Source organism: Odocoileus virginianus, chromosome 29, assembly GCF_023699985.2.
Source record: "Odocoileus virginianus isolate 20LAN1187 ecotype Illinois chromosome 29, Ovbor_1.2, whole genome shotgun sequence".
Classification (NCBI taxonomy): domain Eukaryota; kingdom Metazoa; phylum Chordata; class Mammalia; order Artiodactyla; family Cervidae; genus Odocoileus; species Odocoileus virginianus.
The window spans coordinates 36,435-59,046 of record NC_069702.1 but is presented as its reverse complement, the minus strand read 5'-3'; the positions used below and the strand labels follow the sequence as shown (position 1 = coordinate 59,046).

Genomic DNA, 22,612 nt, shown 5'->3' with positions numbered 1-22,612 from the left:
TTATTTTTTAATTGAAGGAATAATTGCTTTACAGAATTTTGTTGGTTTCTGCCAAACATCAGCATGAATGAGCCATAGGTATACATATGCCCCCTTCCTCTTGAACCTCCCTCCCATCTTCTTCCCTATAGAGTCCAGTTTTTATGCTGAGATTACAGAGTTATGTCAGGTGAATCACTTTAATTTTTAGTAGACTACTGTAGTTCCATTTTATAATTCAAATCTCATACTGGAAAAAAAAAAAAAATCTCATACTGGGAAAGAACCTGATACAATAATTGATCATAATTTTTGGAAACTTTTAAACATCCTTTAAAGTGTTTGCAAAGACAGTATGCTAGCATGGTGCCTGGTAAACACTGCATTTTAAAAAATAATGTTGAATGAATAAAAACATATGTATATTTAAAAAATATGAAATTGTCAACTCAGTAGTGAAACCAAGTAGAACCCTGTGGGGCCTTCCTGGATACAAAGACCCCTGTATTTCCCATTTCTTGTTTGTTTTTTTAAAAAAAAAAAAGCCTCCCCTGAATTCCCAAGGACAGGCTCAAGCAGTTCATGATTAGAGTTACCGGACTTCTAGTTCCTCCTGAAAGGATATAGATAACAATCTGATGCATACTTTTGAGTCGCTCTGAAGGAACTAAGACCCCCATCCAGGTGGAGGGGGTTGACTGCCTGCTGCCTGCTGGTAGACCCCAGACTGGTTGGAACTAGAAGGCTGATGATTGAGATTCCTGAAACATCATGCTGTTACCTACCACCAATCAGTAGGTCCATGAACTAATCACTCATCAGATGATCCCCTACCATAACACTGTCTTTAAAACCTTTGTTGAAAGGCTTTTGGGGAGTTTGAGTCTTTTGAGTACAAGCCACCCATTCTCCTTGCTCGGCCCTGCAATAAACGTTTATCTGCTCCAAACTCTGACATTTTGGTTTGTTTGGCCTCACCATGGATCAGGCACACAGACTTGGTTTTGACAACAGTAGGATCATCTTCCTTCCCTGCTTCCTTTACTTTTTGCCAGCATATAGCACAGGGCTGCATGCACATACAGAAGATGAGCAGTAAGTGAATAAAGGAATGAATTTTGTGGGTGAATTTCTAGTTTAGTGTTTTACTATGCAGAATGATTCAGAGTGAATTCAGTACAGTACTTTTCTTTGATTTCTAGGGCTTGTCACAAGGCTGCGGTACCCAGTTAGCACAAAGGGGAAGAACGCACCAACCACTGCAGGATTCAGCTACGGTAACTCCTTTTGTAGTTGTGTTGGTAATTTTTCTTGTAAAGAACCCATTAGCACAAGACCAGTTTAGATGTGTAGAATTCCACATAGTAGAACTGTTTTTATAGAAGTTTGTAGTCTGAAATGTTAGATGATTATACTTAATAGCTGTAGTAACCCTAGGTTTTCTGTTTTTATCATTATTCATTATTTGGCAAAAAAAAAAAAAAAAAAAAAAAACCCTGCCTGTTAGTGAAAAAGAAGCATTACCATGTTACTTCTAAATTATATCAAAAGTCTTTCCTGGTTCTCACCTGGTTGGCTACTCATGGGAATGTAAAGATGGAGGTTAATAGAGAAGAGATCCAACTTGATTATCTTTGTGCTACTGGTGAAAGCCTTTTAAACAGGTTAAACTGTTTCCAACTTGATGGACTTGGGAAAAAAAAAAAAAATCCCTGAAGGAGAGGAATGGTAAAGGAGGAGGTATTTGTTTAAAAAAAAAAAGAGTGCCTTTAACTTTCAAACTCCATCATTAGCTGATTATGCAGCATCTTCTTTCCTTCTTCAGTTCACTTTGCTTTTATTATGACAGCTGAGAATGGGTCCATCCTCCTAGAGAGTAGAAAGCCACCTTCTGCAGTTTACATGCAGGTTGCAAGTCTGCTCTCTGTTTTACCAGTAATAGTATGAATTGTATAATTTTTAGATTGACTTCGGTTATAGTTTGTTTCTCACTGATTTCTACTGTGTTCCCCTGCTTAAATTTTAACCACTTTCCCCTTCTGTCTCACAGAGAAATGGGAAATTAACCCTTCAGAGCTGACCTTTATGAGGGAGTTGGGGAGCGGACTGTTCGGAGTGGTGAGGCTTGGCAAGTGGCGAGCTCAGTACAAAGTGGCCATCAAAGCTATTCGGGAAGGCGCCATGTGTGAGGAAGACTTCATAGAAGAAGCTAAAGTGATGATGTAAGCTTCTGCGTTTTTTCTGGTTCCCCTTTCTGTGTTCAGGAGTGGCCCCTTGTCAGCTAATACCCCCCTGGTGGTTTCTTTCTCTGCAGTAACTCTGCCTAACTTCCCTCCCAGGAAACTGACGCACCCGAAGTTAGTACAACTTTATGGTGTGTGCACACAGCAGAAACCCATTTACATTGTCACTGAGTTCATGGAGAGGGGCTGCCTTCTGAATTTCCTCCGGCAGAGACAAGGCCATTTCAGTAGAGACGTGCTGCTGAGCATGTGTCAAGATGTATGTGAAGGGATGGAGTACCTGGAGAGAAACAGCTTCATCCACAGAGACCTGGTAATCACACCACCTGTTTTCCTGTCACTGGCCAAATTCCTTTGTAATCTGGGTCAGCAGTTCAGTTCTGTTCAGCCACTCAGTCGTGTCTGACCCTTTGCAACTCCATGAACTGTAGCATGCCAGGCTTCCCTGTCCATCATCAACTCCCAGAGCTTGCTCAAACTCATGTCTATTAAGTCAGTGATGCCATCCAACCATCTCATCCCCTGTCGTCCCCTTCTCCTCCCACCTTCAATCTTTCCAGCATTTGGGTCTTTTCCAGTGAATCAGTTCTTCAAATTAGGTGGCCAAAGTATTGGAGTTTCAACTTCAGCATCAGTTCTTCCAATGAATATTCAGGACTGATTTCCTTTAGGATGGACTGGTTGGATCTCCTTGCAGTCCAAGGGACTCTCAAGAGTCTTTTCCAACACCACAGTTCAAAAGCATCATTTCTTCGGTGCTCAGCTTTCTTTGTAGTCCAACTCCCACATCCATACATGACTACTGGAAAAACCATAGCTTTGACTAGTCTACTGGAAAAACCATAGCTTTGTCAGCAGATAAGCAATGATTTATTCATACCCAAGTTTTGTTTTCAACAGTATCTCACTATTATTTTTAATTGTGGTAAATTTAACTTGCCACATAGTTTTAACAGAAAGAGCTTATTAAATCTAATACATGTAATATATATAGTTACACAGGTAGTATTTCCAGCTTAATAACCATGCATTGATATTTGGTCTTCACAAGAATCTCATGAGGTAGCCAGTGATAACAATTTTCTGACCACCATTGTCTTATATAAGAAAGTTAGCATCAGAGAAGTGAGATGATTTGCATATGGTGATAAATGGGTAAGTTAAGGGTTGACTCATCTTTTGATTAAATATTAAGGTCTTTTCTAGACCAGAAGCAGAAACTATTACATAACAAAAATCCTTCGGTTCATTTTCTTCACTGGGAAGAGATGGAGGCCCATGTTAACAACTCCAGAAAATACCAGTAATCTTTTATGGGTTCTAAATTATTATGACAGAAACACTTTTTGATTTTCCTGTCTTATTCTGTCTTCCTTTCTCCTCCATTCTTTTTTCTTTCTCTTTTTCTTCTCTGCCTATTATTGCCCAGTGTGTCTATTTTCAGTATGTTGGTAGAACTATTAGTTCCTGTTATAGTATACAACACTCTATTATTAACTATAGTAATCATGCTATGTCTTAGATACTCAGAATTTATAACTGAAAGTTTGTACCCTTTGACCAACATCTCTTCATTTCCCCTGTCCCCCAACCCCTGGCAGTCACCTGTATACTCTCTCTTTATAAGAGTTCTGTTCTTTTTTCCCCCGCTTAGATTCCATGTATAAGTGATACCATGTAGTGTTTGTCTTTCTCTGACTGACCTATTTCACTTGACATAGTTTATTCCAGATTCATCCACGTTGTTGCAACCAGTGGGATTTCCTCCTTTTTTATGGTCGAATAATGTTCCATTCTGCATGCCTGTGTGTGTATATTTATATATGTGTGTGTATATATATGTATGTGTGTATATATGTATGTATATGTATATACTTACACACACACATTTATATATATACACACTACACATGCATGCAGAATAGATGTGTATACACACACACACACACACACACACACACACACACACACACCATATTGTCTTTATTCATTCACCCATTGATGGACACTTACATTGTTTCCATATCTTGACTATTGTGAATAGTGTTGCTGTGTATATGGGAATGCAGATATTTCTTTAAGATACTAATTTTGTTTCCTTCAGATATGTACTTATAAGTGGGATTGCTGGTTCATATGGTAGTTCTATTTTTAATTTTTAATTAATTAAATTAATTTAATTTAATTTCTTTTCATTTTTTCCATACTGCTTTCCATAGTGGCTATACCAATTTGCATTTCCACCAACAGCATACAAGGATTCCTCTTTTTCTTCCTTTTATGTTTCTTGCTAGTGTTTGTCATCTTGTGTTTTTGTTGTCATCATTCTAATAGATGTGAAGTGATGGATCATCGTGGTTTTAATTTGCACCCCCCTGATGGTTTGTGGTGTTGAGTCCCTTTTCATGTATATATTGATCACTTGTGTGTCTTTTTTTTGTTTGCTGTGCCATGTGGCATTCAGGATAGTAGTTCCCTGACCGGGGATTGAACCCATGCTCCCTGCAGTGCAAGTGAAGAGTCCTAACCAGTGGACCACCAGGGAATTCCTTTGTGTGTCTTTTTTGATGAAATATGTATTCTGCCCATTTTTCAATCGCATGTTTGCGTTTTTTTTTGCTATTGAGTTGAATGAGTTCCTTATTTATTTTAGATATTACCTCTTTATCAGATGAATGGTTTACAAACATTTTTTTCCCATTCTGCAGTTTGCCTTTTCATTTTGTTGATTGTTTACTTTGCTGTGAAAAAACTTTTCCGTTTGGTGTAGCCCTAGTTAGTATTTGTGCTTTTGTTAAAGCCCACGCTTTGGTATCATATCCAAAAGTTAACTGTCTGTATCGTGTAAGGTGAGGGTCTAAGTCGTCATTTTGCGTATAGATATTTGAGTTTCCCAGCAGCATTTATGGAAGAGATTGTCCTTTGCCCACGAGTGTTCTCGGTGCCCATGGTAAAGACAAGTGAACCATGTGTGTGGGTTTGGTTCCGGTTTCTCTGCTTCTGTTCCACTGGTCTGTTTCTCTTTTTGTGCCTGTACCGTACTGTTTTGATTGCTATATTTCTGTAATCTGGTTCAGAATCAGGAAGTGTAATGTCTCCAGCTTTATTCTTTTTCAAGATTCTTCTGGCTATTCAAGATCTTTTGCAGTTCCATATGAATTTTAGGATTGTTTTTTATATTTCTATGAAAAATGCAGTAAAATTTTGATAGGGTTGCATTTCATCTGTAGATAATTTTAGGTAGTGTGGACATTTTGACAGGATTAATTCTTCCTCTGAACACAGGCCATCTTGCCACTTAATTGTGTCTTCTTCAGTTTCTTTCATCAGTCTTATCGTGGTCAGTGTACAAGTCTTTCACCTCCTTGGTTAAATTTATTCCTACATATGTTAATGTTTTTTGTACTGTTGAAATTCACTTGGTTTCTTAATGTCTCTCAGTTCATTGTTAGTGTGTAGAAACAAAACTGATTTTTTCTGTTTATTTTGTATCCTACAACTTTACTGAATTCTTTTATTATTTTAACAGTTTTTTAGTGGAGTCTTTATAGTTTTCTATATATAAGATCATGTCATCTGCAAACAGCAACAGTCTTACTTTTCTATTCTAGTTTGGATGTCTTTTATTTTCTTTTCTCATCTTGTTCTGGCTAGGACTCCCAGTACTGTGTTGAAGTGACAAGAGTAGGCATCCTTGTCTTGTTCTGGATCTTGGAGAAAATGTTTTTAGCTTTTCACCATTGAGTATGTTGTTAGCTGTGAGCTTGTAATATATGTTTTTATTATGTTGAAGTATATTACTTCTTTGAAGTACATTACTTCTAATTTGTTGAGAGTTTTTAATCCTGAAATCAAGGGATGTTCAGTTTTGTCAAATGCTTTTTCTGTGTCTATGGAAATAGTCAGTTTTATCTTTCCTTCTGTTAGTGTGGTCCCTCACATTTTTTGATTTGCATATGTCAAACAATCCTTGTATCTCAGGATTAAATACCACTGGATCATAGCATGCAATCATTTGAAATGTGCTGTTGAATTCTGTTTGCTAATATTTTGTTGAGGATCTTTACATCTGTGTTCATCAGGGATATTGGCCTATAATTTTATTTTCTTGTGTCCTTATCTTGCTTTAGTGTTAAGGTGATATCAACGTTATTAAATGAGATTGGAAATATACCTTTTAAATTTTTTTGGAAGAGCTTGAGAACTCAAGTTTGGTGTTAGTTCTTCTTTAAATGTTTGATAGAATTCACCAGTGAAATCATCTAGCCCTGGGCTTTTCTTTCATAAAACTTAAAAAAAAAAAATTATGTATTTATTTATTTTGGCTATACTGGGTCTTCATTGCTACACATGGCTTTCTCTAACTGTGACGAGTAGAGGGGCTATTCTAGTTCCAGTGCATGAGCTTATCATTGCAGTGGTTTCTGTTGTTGCAGAGCATGGGCTCTAGGCCAGTTGGGCTTTAGCAGTTGCTGTGCAGGCCTGATGAACTATGGACGGAGGTTCGTGACCTTGTACAGAAGACGGGGATCAAGACCATCCCCATGGAAAAGAAATGCAAAAAGGCAAAATGGTTGTCTGAGGAGGCCTTACAAATAGCTGTGAAAAGAAGACAAGCAAAAAGCAAAGGAGAAAAGGAAAGATATTCCCATTTGAATGCAGAGTTCCAAAAAATAGCCAGGAGAGATAAGAAAGCCTTCCTCAGTGATCAATGCAAAGAAATAGAGGAACACAACAGAATGGGAAAGACTAGAGATCTCTTCAAGAAAATTAGAGATATCAAGGGAACATTTCAGGCAAAGATGGGTTCGATAAAGGAAAGAAATGGTATGGACCTAACAGAAGCAGAATGTATTAAGAAGAGGTGGCAAGAATACACAGAAGAACTATACAAAAAAGATCTTCACGACCCAGATAATCACGATGGTGTGATCACTGACCTAGAGCCAGACATCCTGGAATGTGAAGTCGAGTAGACCTTAGAAAGCATCACTATGAACAAAGCTAATGGATGTGATGGAATTCCAGTCGAGCTATTTCAAATCCTGAAAGATGATGCTGTGAAAGTGCTGCACTCAATATGCCAGCAAATTTGGAAAACTCAGCAGTGGCCACAGGACTGGAAAAGGTCAGTTTTCATTCCAATTCCAAAGAAAGGCAATCCGAAAGAATGCTCAAACTACCACACAATTGCACTCATCTCACATGCTAGTAAAGTAATGCTCAAAATTCTCCAAGCCAGGCTTCAGCAATACGTGAACCGTGGACTTCCAGATGTTCAAGCTGGTTTTAGAAAAGGCATAGGAACCAGAGATCAAATTGCCAATATCCACTGGATCATCGAAAAAACAAGAGAGTTTCAGAAAAACATCTATTTCTGCTTTATTGACTATGCCAAAGCCTTCAACTGTGTGGATCACAATAAACTGTGGAAAATTCTGAAAGAGAGGGGGATACCAGACCACCTGATCTGCCTCTTGAGAAACCTGTATGCAGTTCAGGAAGCAACAGTTAGAACTGGGCATGGAACAACTGACTGATTCCAAATAGGAAAAGGAGTATGTCAAGGCTGTATATTGTCACCCTGCTGATTTAACTTATATGCAGAGTACATCATGAGAAACACTGGGCTGGAAGAAGCACAAGCTGGAATCTAGATTGCCGGGAGAAATATCAATAACCTCAGATATGCAGATGACTCCACCCTTATGGCAGAAAGTGAAGATGAACTAAAAAGCCGCTTGATGAAAGTGAAAGAGGAGAGTGAAAAAGTTGGCTTAAAGCTCAACATTCAGAAAACTAAGATCATGGTATCTGGTCCCATCACCTCATGGGAAATAGATGGGGAGACAGTGGAAACAATGTCAGACTGTATTTTTTTGGGATCCAAAATCACTACATGGTGACTGCAGCCATGAAATTAAAAGATGGTTACTCCTTGGAAGGAAAGTTATGACCAACCTAGATAGCATATTAAAAAGCAGAGACATTACTTGGCCAACAAAGGTCCATCTGGTCAAGGCTATGGTTTTTCCAGTGGTTATGTATGGATGTGAGAGTTGGACTGTGAAGAAAGCTGAGTGCCAAAAAATTGATGCTTTTGAACTGTGGTGTTGGAGAAGACTCTTGAGAGTCCCTTGGACTGCAAGGAGATCCAAGCAGTCCATCTTAGAGGAGATCAGTCCTGGGTGTTCATTGGAAGGACTGATGCTGAAGCTGAAACTCCAATACTTTGGCCTCCTCATGCGAAGAGTTGACTCATTGGAAAAGACCCTGATGCTGGGAGGGATTGGGGGCAGGAGGAGAAGGGGGCGACAGAGGATGAGATGGCTGGATGGCATCACCGACTCGATGGGCATGAGTTTGAGTAAACCCCGGGAGCTGGTGATGGACAGGGAGGCCTGGCGTGCTACGATTCATGGAGTCGCAAAGTCAGACATGACCGAGCGACTGAACTGAACTGACTGTGTGCAGGGGCTTTAGAGCAAAGACTTAGCAGTTGGGGCACATGGGCTCAGTTGCTTTATGGCGTGTGGGATCTTCCCAGATGGGGGATTGAACCCATGCCCCCTGCATTGGCAGGTGGGTTCCCAATCACTGGACAAAACTTTTAAAGACTACATTTTATGATAGGGGCAAAGGACTTTTCAAACTTGAAGATGTGAAAAGGGCTGGGGGTGGGGTGCTTCCCTGGTAGTCCAGTGGTTAAGAATCTATCTTGCAATACAGTGGACACTGGTTTGATTCTTGGTCCTGGAAGATCCCACATGTTGCAGAGTAACTAAGCTGCAGCTATTGAGCCTACCCTCTGGAGCTTGCGAGCTACAACTGTTGAGCCCATGAGCCCTAGAGTCTCAGAGTCCCGCAACAGAAGTCACTGCAATAAGAAGCCTGTGCACCATCAACTAGAGAGTAGCCCCCACTTGCTGCAACTAGAGAAAACCCATGCACAGCAACGAAGACCCAGAGCAGCCAATAAATAAATAAACAAAAAATTTAAAAAGGAAGATGTGATATGTGTAGCATTAGTTATTGTTGTTATTATGTGCAGTGATGATAAAGAACATCTCTTTGTCATTTTGAAACTTGTGAACTTAGCACCTACTTCTTTCTTACACTTGTAAAACTGATGGAAATCTGCAGTCTACGTGGGTATGACAGATTACACCTCTTTATACATACCACATCTTGGTGAAGGCAATTTTGATATGTTTGTGCCTGTGATACTGACATCAGTAGGGTATATTTTTGTCATCCCTTAAGGGAAGATTCTGATGGTTCTGTCTCTTGGGTGAGGAGTCCTGGTGACCATCATGTAAAGGCATTATAGGGGATCTTTACCGGAAGATGGAGATAACCCAGAGAATGGGCATTAAGTAATACTTTAAAAGAAACACCTAAAACACATTCAACAGGAAGTAACCTCATTTAAGTGGAATTTGCTATGCACAGAGAACAAAATCCTGAAGCGTCAGGAAAGAAAAATACATTCTTACCCTATGGCTTTAGCATTTTAAATGATTGTCATCATGTCCTCCTTCTGAGAAATACTATGTGTTATTCCAAACTATTTTCTTGAAACTTGTAACCTTAAAGAATGGGCAAGAAAATTTAAATAATCTGGAATTGTATTTGTCGTAAGTGATAAAGCAAACTGTATTGTGCAGGGCTGTTCTTTTGACTGTTTGGGGTAGGGAAGACCAATCATTCAGCAAAGCCTCTGGGTAAGAGATGTTTCACCCGTCACTGTGGCGGTTGTGTGTTACATAGCTCACCTAGTAAGAGCCTGAATTAAGGACCTTAAGAGATGTTGTTACTGTCGATAAGAAAATCAGGTAATTTAATAAGAATAGAAATGGGAGGGCAAAAAGCTGGTTGACCCTTCTATTAGTCATTAGCTGCCACAGTTGGCAAGGATTATGTAATAGTACCTTGTTTGCACATGAGACTTTTAACCTGTCTTTCTATCCATTCTTTCACATGTATGTTGAAGACATTTCCATAGGGGTAAAAAAATTTCATATAATACACCTCTGCAAATGTTGACTGGCTTACAGTAAATTTAATATACACAGAACTTATATTTTCTACTTTTATTGTGGAACTTTGCACGCTAATGTACCATTTTAATGTTGTTTTCCAGGCTGCCAGAAATTGTCTAGTAAATGAGGCAGGAATTGTGAAAGTGTCTGATTTCGGAATGGCTAGGTAAGACTGAGTATATGTGACCATTTTCTCTAAATTTGGGGTTAAATTAAGTCTGTGGCCTTCCCCTTTAAAGTACTTGACTTTTTCTTTGCAATTTGTGTCAACTTCTTCCTCTAAAGCTTATTTAAGAACTGTTTTGAAATGTCTTTTGCTCCATTAGCAAAACATTAGACATACGTGTCATTTTTGTACAGATTGATTTTACTGCTTCTTAGTGTTTTTGGTATAAGGTTATAAAATAAATTAGATAATCTATATTTTGAAAAATTTCTTTGCTGAATTTATCTTTTTATTGTTAGCTTTGACTTTTTCCCAGGTAAACTGTTGAGAAATTATGATTACTTAGTGCTTCATTATGTGAATTTAGTTGATGTTCACATTAGTTTATAAAATTGATAAGCATGGAAATAATCTGTACTGATAAAGCAAAAAGGAAATCCTGTTAGCTGTCCTGAGATAAAGATGAATGTATTAAAAATAATAGTACTGTATACATTGTGTTAATCATTGTTAACCATTCTCTCCACTAGGTGGTAGTATATAGCCTGTTAAATATACTGCTTTCTTTTCTCCCTGGTGAGGATTAAATTTATAGAATCTTTTGTTTTGATAGAAATATGTTTGGGGTACAGTTTTTAGAATAACCAAATCTGTAGTGTTTTTATTCCTCTAATTTTTGTAATTTTAGTAGTGTGTTATGAAAGAACTTTAAAAAGCATTTCATTTGTCCTTTCTTTCCCTCCTTCCTTCTTTTCATTCATTCATCTGTACATGTGTGAGTGTTAAGTCGCTTCTGTCATGTCCGACTCTTTGCGACCCTGTGGACTGGAACCTGCAAGCTCCTCTGTCCATGGGATTCTCCAGGCATCTGTACATCCATCCTTAAAAAAATTGGTGCCTGTGCTGTGCTAGGCACAACATTAGAGACTGAAGCCTGGCAGAGGCTAAGACACTCGAGTCCCTGCCCACATTCAGCTTTAATTCAGGAGGAGAGAGAAGTGTAAGACCTGAGAAGCACTAAGAGGGGAAAACAGCAGAGTGACGTACCTGCACAGGGGTTCGCGAACATCAACCTCCAGGCCACATCCGACCTGACACCTCTCTTTGTACAACCTGTGAGCCACCCACGGTGTCCACATTTTTTAATGGTCGGGAAGAAAACTTTAAAAAATGCTATGACATGTGAAAATGATCCGAAAGTCCAATGTCAGTGTCCATAAATATGGTATTATGAGGACATAGACTCATCTGACTGCTTTCACTCGACAGAGGTCTGTAAACCTGAAATATTCATGATCTGGCCTTTTACAGAAAACATTTGCCAACCCCTGTGATAGCGCTAAGCTGGGTTTGCGGGGTGGTGGGTGCTGAGTGATGTGTGGGGCAGGGATGATGTTTACTCCTCTAATCTGCTGCTCTGGAAGGCTCTTTGAGACCAGGATATTTGACAAGAGACTCAAAAGGTAGGCAGTAGTCAATTAGGTGAAAAATCTGACTGTAAAATAATCCTGGTGGTAGGAACAGTGAGTCCAAAAGCTTGAAATTGGAGATGAGCAACCCACCCCAGTACCCTTGCCTGGAAAATCCCATGAACGGAGGAGCCTGGTAGGCTACAGTCCATGGAGTCGCAAAGAGTCGGACACGACTGAGCAACTTCACTTTTACTTTCACTTTGGCCTGCTCAGGAGTCAGAAGAGGGTCAGGGTGGTTGGCTCACAGCCGACGTGAGTAATGGTTATAAAGCAGGCAAGGCCATGTCATACAGCCAGGTCTCTCTCAAGGAAACTCAAGCCAAGGGAGGTTTGAAAGCTGTTAACTGTCAGAAATGGGACCAGAACTGCCGACTCTCAGGCAGTAATGACCCAGTACTCTTTGTTTTCATTCTGTGAAGACATTCTGTATCTGCCAGGCAGACCTCCAATTTCATGCTTGATTTTCTTTTTTTTTTTTTTCTGTGTCTCTTTTTCTGTTTGCTTGATTTTCATATATGTCTGTCTTTCAGAAAAACCTGTGCTTTTGCATCAGTCCCTCTAAAACAGTGGTCCCCAACCTTTTTGGCACCAGGGACTAGTTTCGTGGAAGGCAATTTTCCCATGGACCTGGGGGTGGGGGATGGTTTCAGGATGATTCAAGCACATTACATTTATAGTGCGCTTTATTTCTGTTATTATTACATCAATTCCAGCTCAGATCATCAGGCATTAGATCTCAGAGGCTGGGGCTCCCTGCTTCTGAAACATTCTGCACTCAGTTCAAGCTCTTCTGACTGACAGGCACCCATGGTGGACTGTCACCATCTTTTTCTGTGCAGCAAGGGAAGTTTGCACAAGTGTCTGAATATTCTCCCATGGAGCTTGTAGAAATTAACTTTACATGTCCCTGTACTACATAAACACCTTCCTCTTGTAAATACATACTGAACACATGATAAAAAGGACTGAAGAACCCAGGTTTACCATCCCAGTTAAGGATCTTCTCCAGGGGTAACTGGTTTACCAGCTTGTGTATGTCCTTCAGGAAGGACATAAATATGCTCCCATAGAAGAATTACATGGTATTGTTTTGAGTGTGTTGTGTATGGAGGAGGGACGTGGTGGTATATACACCACAGTGTACATACATCATTTTGCTCTTTTTATTTGCTATAGTTTTAAGTTGTGCTCTGTGGAATCATGGGGGCAAAAACACATGTTCCAAGCTCTTTGCACCACTTCCTTAGAGCAGCTCTGCTTTAGATGTTTTACACATGGAACCTTTGGATAAAACTTGGTTTAAAGGACAAATTGCTTATTTTAAAAAAAGTTTGCAAGCTCTTATTTTGTGCTGCCGCCACTGCCTTATAAAAAAGAAAAACAGAAAAGTTAAAGTGCCGATAGAATGTTACAGTATTTCCATCTCAAGCACTCAGAGAAAGACAACGATTGCAGAGACCTGGTTGCAGAGGCAAGTAGCTTCAACCAGATGCTTGTTGGATTTCAGTCAACTGTGTTTTGATTCTGGGGTGGGTATTAAAAGACATGTACAAAATAGAGATCGTAACTCAGTGTCTTACTCTAGGTATGTCCTAGATGATCAGTACACGAGTTCTTCTGGTGCTAAATTTCCTGTGAAGTGGTGTCCACCTGAGGTGTTTAATTACAGCCGCTTTAGCAGCAAATCAGATGTCTGGTCATTTGGTAAGACTCACGCTCCATTTCCCCTCAACTCTGCCCTGAAGAGGAAGTGGGTGCATTGTTTGGCAATCTTTTTCCTCTTCCAGGTGTCTTAATGTGGGAAGTATTCACTGAAGGCAGAATGCCCTTTGAGAAAAACACCAACTATGAAGTGGTAACCATGGTTACTCGCGGCCACCGACTCCACCAGCCAAAGTTGGCCTCCAGATATGTATACGAGGTGATGCTGAGATGTTGGCAGGAGGTATAACATTTTTGGGGTGCTTTCTTCCTCAGTCTCTAAAGCATTCAGGGTTCTGGGCTTGGTAGATTTTAATGTGTGGTCATTATAGCCTAGTGAATAAGTGCATCCTTTACATGATTTCAGATTCTTAAGTAGGAAGCTGCTCTTCTCAACTCAATCTGAATAACAGGAAGAAGATGTGAAGATGTGGCAAACACTAATAAATAAGATAGTAATTTCATGCTGCCCCTTCCCTCCCAAGTGGGCATCCTGCCGTGGTTGCCTGAGTTGGGGACTCTGGGAACAAACCTGGAGAAGTAGCTCTTTTTTCAGTGGCCCTCTTGTGTTATTGAAATATTTACTCTTTCACCAGACAGGGTTTTTTCTCCAAGTCTCAAATTCCTCAGGTCTCTTCACTCATAGTCTTCGGAAGTTTTCCTTCTTCATGTGTTGAAATGTCACCTCGTAGAAGGGATTGGCTTCCCTGGTGGCTCAGTGGTGAAGAATCTGCCTGCTAATGCAGGAGACGTCGGTTTGATCCCTGGGTCGGGAAGATCCCTTGGAGAAGGAAATGGGAACCCACTCCAGTATTCTTGCCTGGAGAATCCCATGGAGAGAAGCCTGGCGGGCTATAATCCATGGGGTCACTAAAAGGTCAGACCTGACTGACAACTAAACAACAATGACAGAAGAGATTAGACATGAAAGTGACTTTTGAAAGATAACAATGACATTAGCTCACAAGTATTATGTGATAGGCACTGTGCTAAGTGCTTTTGATTAGTCCTTAAAGTAACCCTTTGAAATATGGATACTTTGACCACGGTGTGGATGGGGATACCATGTTAATGCCTGCCCAAGGCCACTTTGCTGTAGAGAAACAGAGTCCGGTCCAACTCCAAAGCCCATGCCGTCAGTCACTTGCTATAATTTGCCTCCTAAGAGCATTGATTGGAATGGGAAGAGGCCTTCTGGCCAAGAAGTGGTGCTGGCTGGGAGGGGATAGTGTGAGCAAATGTGGGGTTGTGGTACTGGACTTAGTGTGTGTACACGAGGGTGCAGATTGTTCTGCTTGAGCATAGAGCCCATATGAGGGTTTTTGTGGGAAATAAAACTGGATAGCAAGGCCATGGGGGTGGGACAGGTCATAGAGGGCACTGCAGGTTAGCAGGACTTGATTTTACAGGTAGTTGGGATCTCTACTAGGTTCCTGAGTTGGATGCAAAAGCTGTGGGGCAGAAAGATTAGCAGCATGCGCAGGATCAGTGAGACCTGATGGAAATGTATGTGTGCTCCTGTCCGGAAGCAGAGAGTCCCTTGCTCTGGCACGCTATGCCATTTGAGTTTGAACAGTGAAAACTCATTTTGGGGATGGGTTCTGGAACCCACAGCTTCTCTTTGATTTTGAATTATAGAAACCAGAGGGAAGGCCTTCCTTTGAAGATCTGCTGCGCACAATAGATGAACTAGTCGAATGTGGAGAAACTTTTGGAAGATGACTGGTGCTGTAACCTACGGCTTCCAGGTTCCCAAGCACAAGGATGAAATGGCACTTTGTGGCAGACTCTTAATTTATTTAGCACTTGGACAGGTAGATTGTTTTACTTATAAAGTGGAAACACCCGAAGCATTTGCTTTGTGACCAGCCGTAGCTCTGTGACTGAATCTTCTGGGTTAATGGAAATGCTGGCTTAGACAAAGTGGTTAAAATCACCCACTTTTATTCATTCCACAAGTACTAGAGTGCCCACTGTGGGCCAGGCACTGTACCCAGGCCCCCAGAGTCAGTCCATTTTTGGGGTGTATGTGGGGTCATGTTCACTGGTATCAGTGGAAGGCCAGGGTAATTGGGAGGAGGAAAGGTATCAGAGCTGCATTCCAGTCACCCCAGCTGCCCTGTGATTTCTACAAAAATCTGGGCCAGGGTGTTGTCTAGAATGTGGGTTCTGGATGGATCGGTACCCATCTTAGGTTTTGAAACATCTGTTTTCAAGATTGCCATTAGTATTTCATGAAAACGTATTTGTATGCTGTACATATTATAAATATATATAATATATAAAGTTATATATTTATAAGAAACATGAGTTGTCTTTTTTATTTAATTTTTATTGGGATATAGCTCATTTCATGAGTTGTCATTTAATTGAAACATTTAATTCTGTAATACATGAGCCAGCCTTCTTAGGACATGGATTGTCTTGTCAATTCCTTTTCCCCCAAGGATAAAACATTCCGCACTGAAGAGGGGTGTCTGGACCCTTCTATTGCTTGTGCCTGCTCCTTACTTGAGTAGCCATGTTTGGGGTGCCCGTCCAGCTTAGCCCCCAGCAGGGCTCAGCTCAAGTGTTCCTGTCCACGGTATCCATAGCTAATTGAAGTGGGATGGAAAGTTGAACTGGGTTTCCCTGATGGCTCAGATGGTAAAGAATCTGCCTGCAATGCAGGATCCCTGGGTTGCAAAGATCCCCTGGAGAGGGAGAGGGCAACCCACTCCAGTATTCTTGCCTGGAGAATTCCATAGGCAGAGGGCCCTGGCAGGCTGCTGTGCTTGGGGTCACAGAGAATTGAAAGGTCCTGTTTATGATATCCACAGCTAATTGGAGTTATATGGAGAATTGAACTCGGGCCATTCAGTTAGTTTCTGTGTCCTAAGACTCTGTCCCTGGACATAAATGCTGTGAGTGGAGGTGTACTCTGGAGCAGAAGGATCAGTGATGTTCAACACAATCCTGTCCCTACTGCCTGCAAGATGCAGGAGCAAGCCAAGTTCTGGCAGCATCCAGGAAACAGCCAGGAATAATGGAGCGTGGTGCACTGAGCTGTCTCCCAGATGGTTTTCAGGAGGCCTGCTCAGACTTGGGTCCCTGTGTCAGAGAAATTGTCTATTATAGCTTCATAGCAGACCCTGTGATTGAGGTTATTTGAGTGGGTTTTTGCCCCTTACAATTTCTGACCAAAATACCATCTGAATTAGAACCTCATTTCCTCATGAGCCCAGGGAAAATTTTCGAAACACAGTCTCTGTCATGAAAGCAGAGGCCATGTATTGCTCCACACAGGATTGTTGGTTTTGAAGGCATAGAAAGCCCAGGAGGACACAGGAGCTTTCTTCAGGAATTCATCTGCTCCAGTGGCCCTGGTCTTGACCCTGTTCTGTGCAGCATTGTGTGAACACTCCTTATGTAGCACTCACACAGTAGTTCTTACATGAGGAAGCTACTTAATGCCCAGCGACAAGTTGTCTTGGCCAGCAGCATCCTATAGAACCTTCCCCAAGAATAGCTACAGAGGCCAAACCACAGTGTTGCCAAGGAAACAGCTCATAGGAGGGCAATGCTGGGTTCAGGAGTATACCCCTCTGGTCCCCTAAGCAAGTAACAGGCCGGAAGATGAGCCCATGGCCTGAGAATAGCGCAGATGCGGTTCCCTAGCTACCTGTTTCCTCCAGGACTCCCTGTCGACCTTGGGACATCAAAAAGGCACCCCTGTATGTTTGAAGCACTAAAATGTCTTATTCATTTATTCGGGGCTCAAAGCAACCTGTGTACTACAAGACGTGGGTTTCAAAGGATTTATTATGGCTCTTGCTTCCAAGAATGAGCTGAGGCCCCCATATTTGATTTTTTTTTTTTTTTTAAACTACACACTCAAGACCCACTTCCTTTACCATCTGGTAAGTCTCATGAACAAGGGTGGGGCTGCTTCTATCACATGCCAGCCTGTAGGGCACATGCCAGCTTATTGGGACAGGGACAGCATGTCCTCTGCATGGGACTTCTCATTTCCCTGTTTATTCTGAGGATCTGGAGACAAGAGCAGGCAAAGTCAAGGTGAGTGGCCCATCTCTCCTCTTTTGTTGACTGCACTAACTTTAATACTACAGCGGTACTGTGTGCTGTGTGTGTTAAGTCACTCAGTCGTGTCTGCCTCTGCGACCCCATGGACTGTAGCCCACCAGGCTCCTCTGTTCATAGGGATTCTCCAGGCAAGAACACTGGAGTGAAAGTCTACAAGCAATACATGTTGGGGAGGGAGTGGAGAAAAGGGAACCCTCGTACACTGTTGGTGGGAATACAAACTATACAGCCACTATGGAGAACAGTGTGGAGATTCCTTAAAAAACTGTAAATAGAACTGCCATGTGACTCGGCAATCCCACTCCTGGGCATACACACTGAGGAAACCAGATCTGAAAGAGACACGTGCACCCCAATGTTCATCGCAGCACTGTTTATAACAGCCAGGACATGGAAGCAACCTAGATGCCCATCAGCAGACAAATGGATAAGGAAGCTGCAGTACATATACACCATGGAATATTACTCAGCCATTAAAAAGAATTCATTTGAATCAGTTCTAATGAGGTGGATGAAACTGGAGCCCATTATACAGAGTGAAGTAAGCCAGAAAGAAAAACACCAATACAGTATACTGACGCATATATATGGAATTTAGAAAGATGGTAATGATAACCCAGTATGCGAGACAGCAAAAGAGACACAGATGTATTGAACAGTCTTTTGGACTCTGAGAGAGGGCCAGGGCAGGATGATATGGGAGAATGGCATTGAAACATGTAAATTATCATTTGTGAATCGAATTGCCAGTCCAGGTTCTATGCATGATACAGGGTGCTCAGGGCTGGTGCACTGGGATGACCCAGAGGGATGGGATGGGGAGGGAGGTGGGAGGGCAGGTTCAGGATGGGGAACACATGTGCACCCATGGAGGATTCAAGTCAATGTATGGCAAAACCAATACAATATTGTAAAGTAAAATCAATAAATAAATTAAAAATACTGGAGTGGGTTTCCATGCCCTCCTCCAGAGGGTCTTCCCAACACAGGGGTCAAACCCAGGTCTTGCAGTGGTACTAGAACCATTTAATTGAAAAAGTGCTTAAATGGTTAAAAAAAATTATTATACATGTTACATGTATGGAAAAACAAGACCTTTTTTTTTTTTTTTTTTTAGTTGGAGGCTAATTACTTTACATCATTACAGTAGTTTTTGTCATACATTGAAATGAATTAGCCATGGATTTACATGTATTCCCCATCCCAGTCCCCCCTCCCACCTCCCTCTCCACCCGATCCCTCTGGGTCTTCCCAGTGCACCATGCCCGAGCACTTGTCTCATGCACCCAACCTGGGCTGGTGATCTGTTTCTCCCTAGATAATATACATGTTTCAATGCTGTTCTCTTGAAATATCCCACCCTCGCCTTCTCCCAGAGTCCACAAGTCTGTTCTATACATCTGAGTCTCTTTTTCTGTTTTGCATATAGGGTTATCGTTACCATCTTTCTAAAGTCCATATATATGTGTTAGTATACTGTAATGGTCTTTATCTTTCTGGCTTACTTCGCTCTGTATAATGGGCTCCAGTTTCATCCATCTCATTAGAACTGATTCAAATGAATTCTTTTTAATGGCTGAGTAATATTCCATGGTGTATATGTACCACAGCTTCCTCATCCATTCGTCTGCTGATGGGCATCTGGGTTGCTTCCATGTCCTGGCTGTTATAAACAGTGCTGCGATGAACATTGGGGTGCATGTGTCTCTTTCAGATCTGGTTTCCTTGGTGTGTATGCCCAGAAGTGGGATTGCTGGGTCATATGGCAGTTCTATCTCCAGCTTTTTAAGAAATCTCCACACTGTTTTCCATAGTGGCTGTACTAATTTGCATTTCCACCAACAGTGTAAGAGGGTTCCCTTTTCTCCACACCCTCTCCAGCATTTATTGCTTGTAGACTTTTGGATAGCAGCCGTCCTGACTGGCGTATAATGGTACCTCATTGTGGTTTTGATTTGCATTTCTCTGATAATGAGTGATGTTGAGCATCTTTTCATGTGTTTGTTAGCCATCTGAATGTCTTCCTTGGAGAAATGTCTGTTGAGTTCTTTGGCCCATTTTTTGATTGGGTCATTTATTTTTCTGGAGTTGAGCTGGAGGAGTTGCTTGTATATTTTTGAGATTAATCCTTTGTCTGTTGCTTCATTTGCTATTATTTTCTCCCAATCTGAGGGCTGTCTTTTCACCTTGCTTATAGTGTCCTTTGTTGTGCAAAAGCTTTTAAGTTTCATTAGGTCCCATTTGTTTATTTTTGCTTTTATTTCTAAAATTCTGGGATGTGGGTCATAGAGGATCCTGCTGTGATTTATGTCGGAGAGTGTTTTGCCTATGTTCTCCTCTAGGAGTTTTATAGTTTCTGGTCTTACATTTAGATCTTTAATCCATTTTGAGTTTATTTTTGTGTATGGTGTTAGAGAGTGTTCTAGTTTCATTCTTTTACAGGTGGTTGACCAGTTTTCCCAGCACCACTTGTTAAAGAGGTTATCTTTTTTCCATTGTATATCCTTGCCTCCTTTGTCGAAGATAAGGTGACCATAGGTTCTTGGATTTATCTCTGGGCTTTCTACTCTGTTCCATTGATCTATATTTCTGTCTTTGTGCCAGTACCATACTGTCTTGATGACTGTGGTTTTGTAGTAGAGTCTGAAGTCAGGCAGATTGATTCCTCCAGTTCCATTCTTCTTTCTCAGGATTACTTTGGCTATTCGAGGTTTTTTGTATTTCCATACAAATTGTGAAATTATTTGTTCTAGTTCTGTGAAAAATACCGTTGGTAGTTTGATAGGGATTGCATTGAATCTATAGATTGCTTTGGGTAGTATAGCCATTTTGACAATATTGATTCTTCCAATCCATGAACACCGTATATTTCTCCATCTGTTTGTGTCCTCTTTGATTTCTTTCATCAGTGTTTTATAGTTTTCTATGTATAGGTCTTTTGTTTCTTTAGGTAGATATACTCCTAAGTATTTTATTCTTTTTGTTGCAGTGGTGAATGGTATTGTTTCCTTAATTTCTCTTTCTGTTTTCTCATTGTTAGTGTATAGGAATGCAAGAGATTTCTGTGTGTTAATTTTATATCCTGCAACTTTACTGTATTCATTGATTAGCTCTAGTAATTTTCTGGTAGAGTCTTTAGGGTTTTCTATGTAGAGGATCATGTCATCTGCAAACAGAGAGAGTTTCACTTCTTCTTTTCCTATCTGGATTCCTTTAACTTCTTTTTCTGCCCTGATTGCTGTGGCCAAAACTTCCAAAACTATGTTGAATAGTAGTGGTGAGAGTGGGCACCCTTGTCTTGTTCCTGATTTCAGGGGAAATGCTTTCAATTTTTCACCATTGAGGGTGATGCTTGCTGTGGGTTTGTCATATATAGCTTTTATTATGTTGAGGTATGTTCCTTCTATTCCTGCTTTCTGGAGAGTTTTAATCATAAATGGATGTTGAATTTTGTCAAAGGCTTTTTCTGCATCTATTGAGATAATCATATGGTTTTTATCTTTCAATTTGTTAATGTGGTGTATTACATTGATTGACTTGCGGATATTAAAGAATCCTTGCATTCCTGGGATAAAGCCCACTTGGTCATGATGTATGAGTTTTTTAATATGTTGTTGGATTCTGTTTGCTAGAATTTTGTTAAGGATTTTTGCATCTATGTTCATCAGTGATATTGGCCTGTAGTTTTCTTTTTTTGTGGCATCTTTGTCTGGTTTTGGAATTAGGGTGATGGTGGCCTCATAGAATGAAAAACAAGACCTTTTAAGGAACACAAGCTGTGGCTGGCTCCTCTGAGCACCATCTTCATATGACCCTGGAGAATCATCTTTCCCGTCTGTTTAGTTCATCCCCAAAAGGCTGTCTTCTATCCTTCCCTGTTCCCTGTCTAATGGAAAAAAATAAAATATTTATCCTGACTCTTGTCACAGGCTGTTTCCTGCCTTCCTCCTCATCTTCCTGTTTAACTGTACCCCGGTCACAACAACAGACACGTCTGTTGACTGCAGCTCACTGAAGGAGCGGGCTGTGTACAAGGCATAGCCCAGCTTGCAGTCACTCTCACGCCTTTTCTCCTTCCTTTCTCCTTTGCCTTGGCTCCTGCGCCTCCCAGCCACATCCCCTGTGCCCCTTTTGACCTTGAGGAGCTGCATTGAAAGTGCTAGGTGGCTTTGATGAAAAAGGAGAAGCTGTAGCCCTTGCCCTAACTTTTGATGGGAAAACACGATTTGGCTACATTTGGGAACATCTTAAAAAATCTTTAAATCGTTCACTAGAATTTTTTTTTAAGTTTTTTTTTTTTAAATATATAAAGCCCTAGCTGCAGCAAAAGAAGTAGAAATAGAGGAATCCACTCAGAATGTGTAAAGATAATCTATAAGGCGGGAAATAGGAAGGGCCATGTGAATTTGCTGTCTTCAGTGTACTTGTTCCCTTTAGTTTACTTACTTTTTGTTTATTTTTCAGTGGGTTAAAGTGAAACTCTTAAGTGCATTTTTATCGTTGATGATGTTACCACACCCCAGTTACTTGGGGATGGGTTGGTTTTTCCTCCTCCTCACGGAATAAATTTTCCTCTGATGGTGCTGAAAAGTGTTAGTACTGAGCCGGAGGACAGAACATTCTAGAAGTGGTACTTCAAAACTGACACTGTAGTTCTGTTTCTGCCATAATCTGTGCCCCTTATCTCATCTGTGCCTCCATTTCTGCCTCTGTTCAGAGACAGCAGTTTGCATTCATGTTCTTTTTAAGGTCTCTTTTACCCAAACCTTGTGACTTCTTGAAATGGTGTTTGGTGGGGTCACCCACACAGTTGGAAAGGAGAAGCGAACAGCAGCTACCCTCAGATCTGGATGGAGATTATTCAGCTTTCTCTTATATAGGTTTCTCTTATATAGGTTGTTATTCACACACTTCGCTGAGGTTTTT

At 40.8% G+C, this 22,612-nt stretch overlaps 1 protein-coding gene across 5 annotated transcripts in view; it reads left to right on the top strand.

Annotated features, from left to right (window-relative positions):
• The window catches only part of TEC (tec protein tyrosine kinase), a 146,390-nt gene extending 130,482 nt beyond the window's left edge, over window positions 1-15,908 (top strand). For 4 of the 5 annotated variants that reach the window (XM_070458021.1, XM_070458022.1, XM_070458019.1 and 1 more), the window contains 7 exons: window positions 1,182-1,256; window positions 2,030-2,201; window positions 2,319-2,535; window positions 10,366-10,430; window positions 13,488-13,606; window positions 13,690-13,847; window positions 15,242-15,908. In XM_070458021.1, the coding sequence (XP_070314122.1) occupies window positions 1,182-1,256; window positions 2,030-2,201; window positions 2,319-2,535; window positions 10,366-10,430; window positions 13,488-13,606; window positions 13,690-13,847; window positions 15,242-15,325 (890 nt within the window). In that variant the 3' untranslated portion in view covers window positions 15,326-15,908. The remainder of the gene's footprint in view (window positions 1-1,181; window positions 1,257-2,029; window positions 2,202-2,318; window positions 2,536-10,365; window positions 10,431-13,487; window positions 13,607-13,689; window positions 13,848-15,241) is intronic. The other variant, XM_070458020.1, reaches the window with a different exon arrangement.
• The last annotated feature ends 6,704 nt before the right edge of the window (window positions 15,909-22,612 follow it).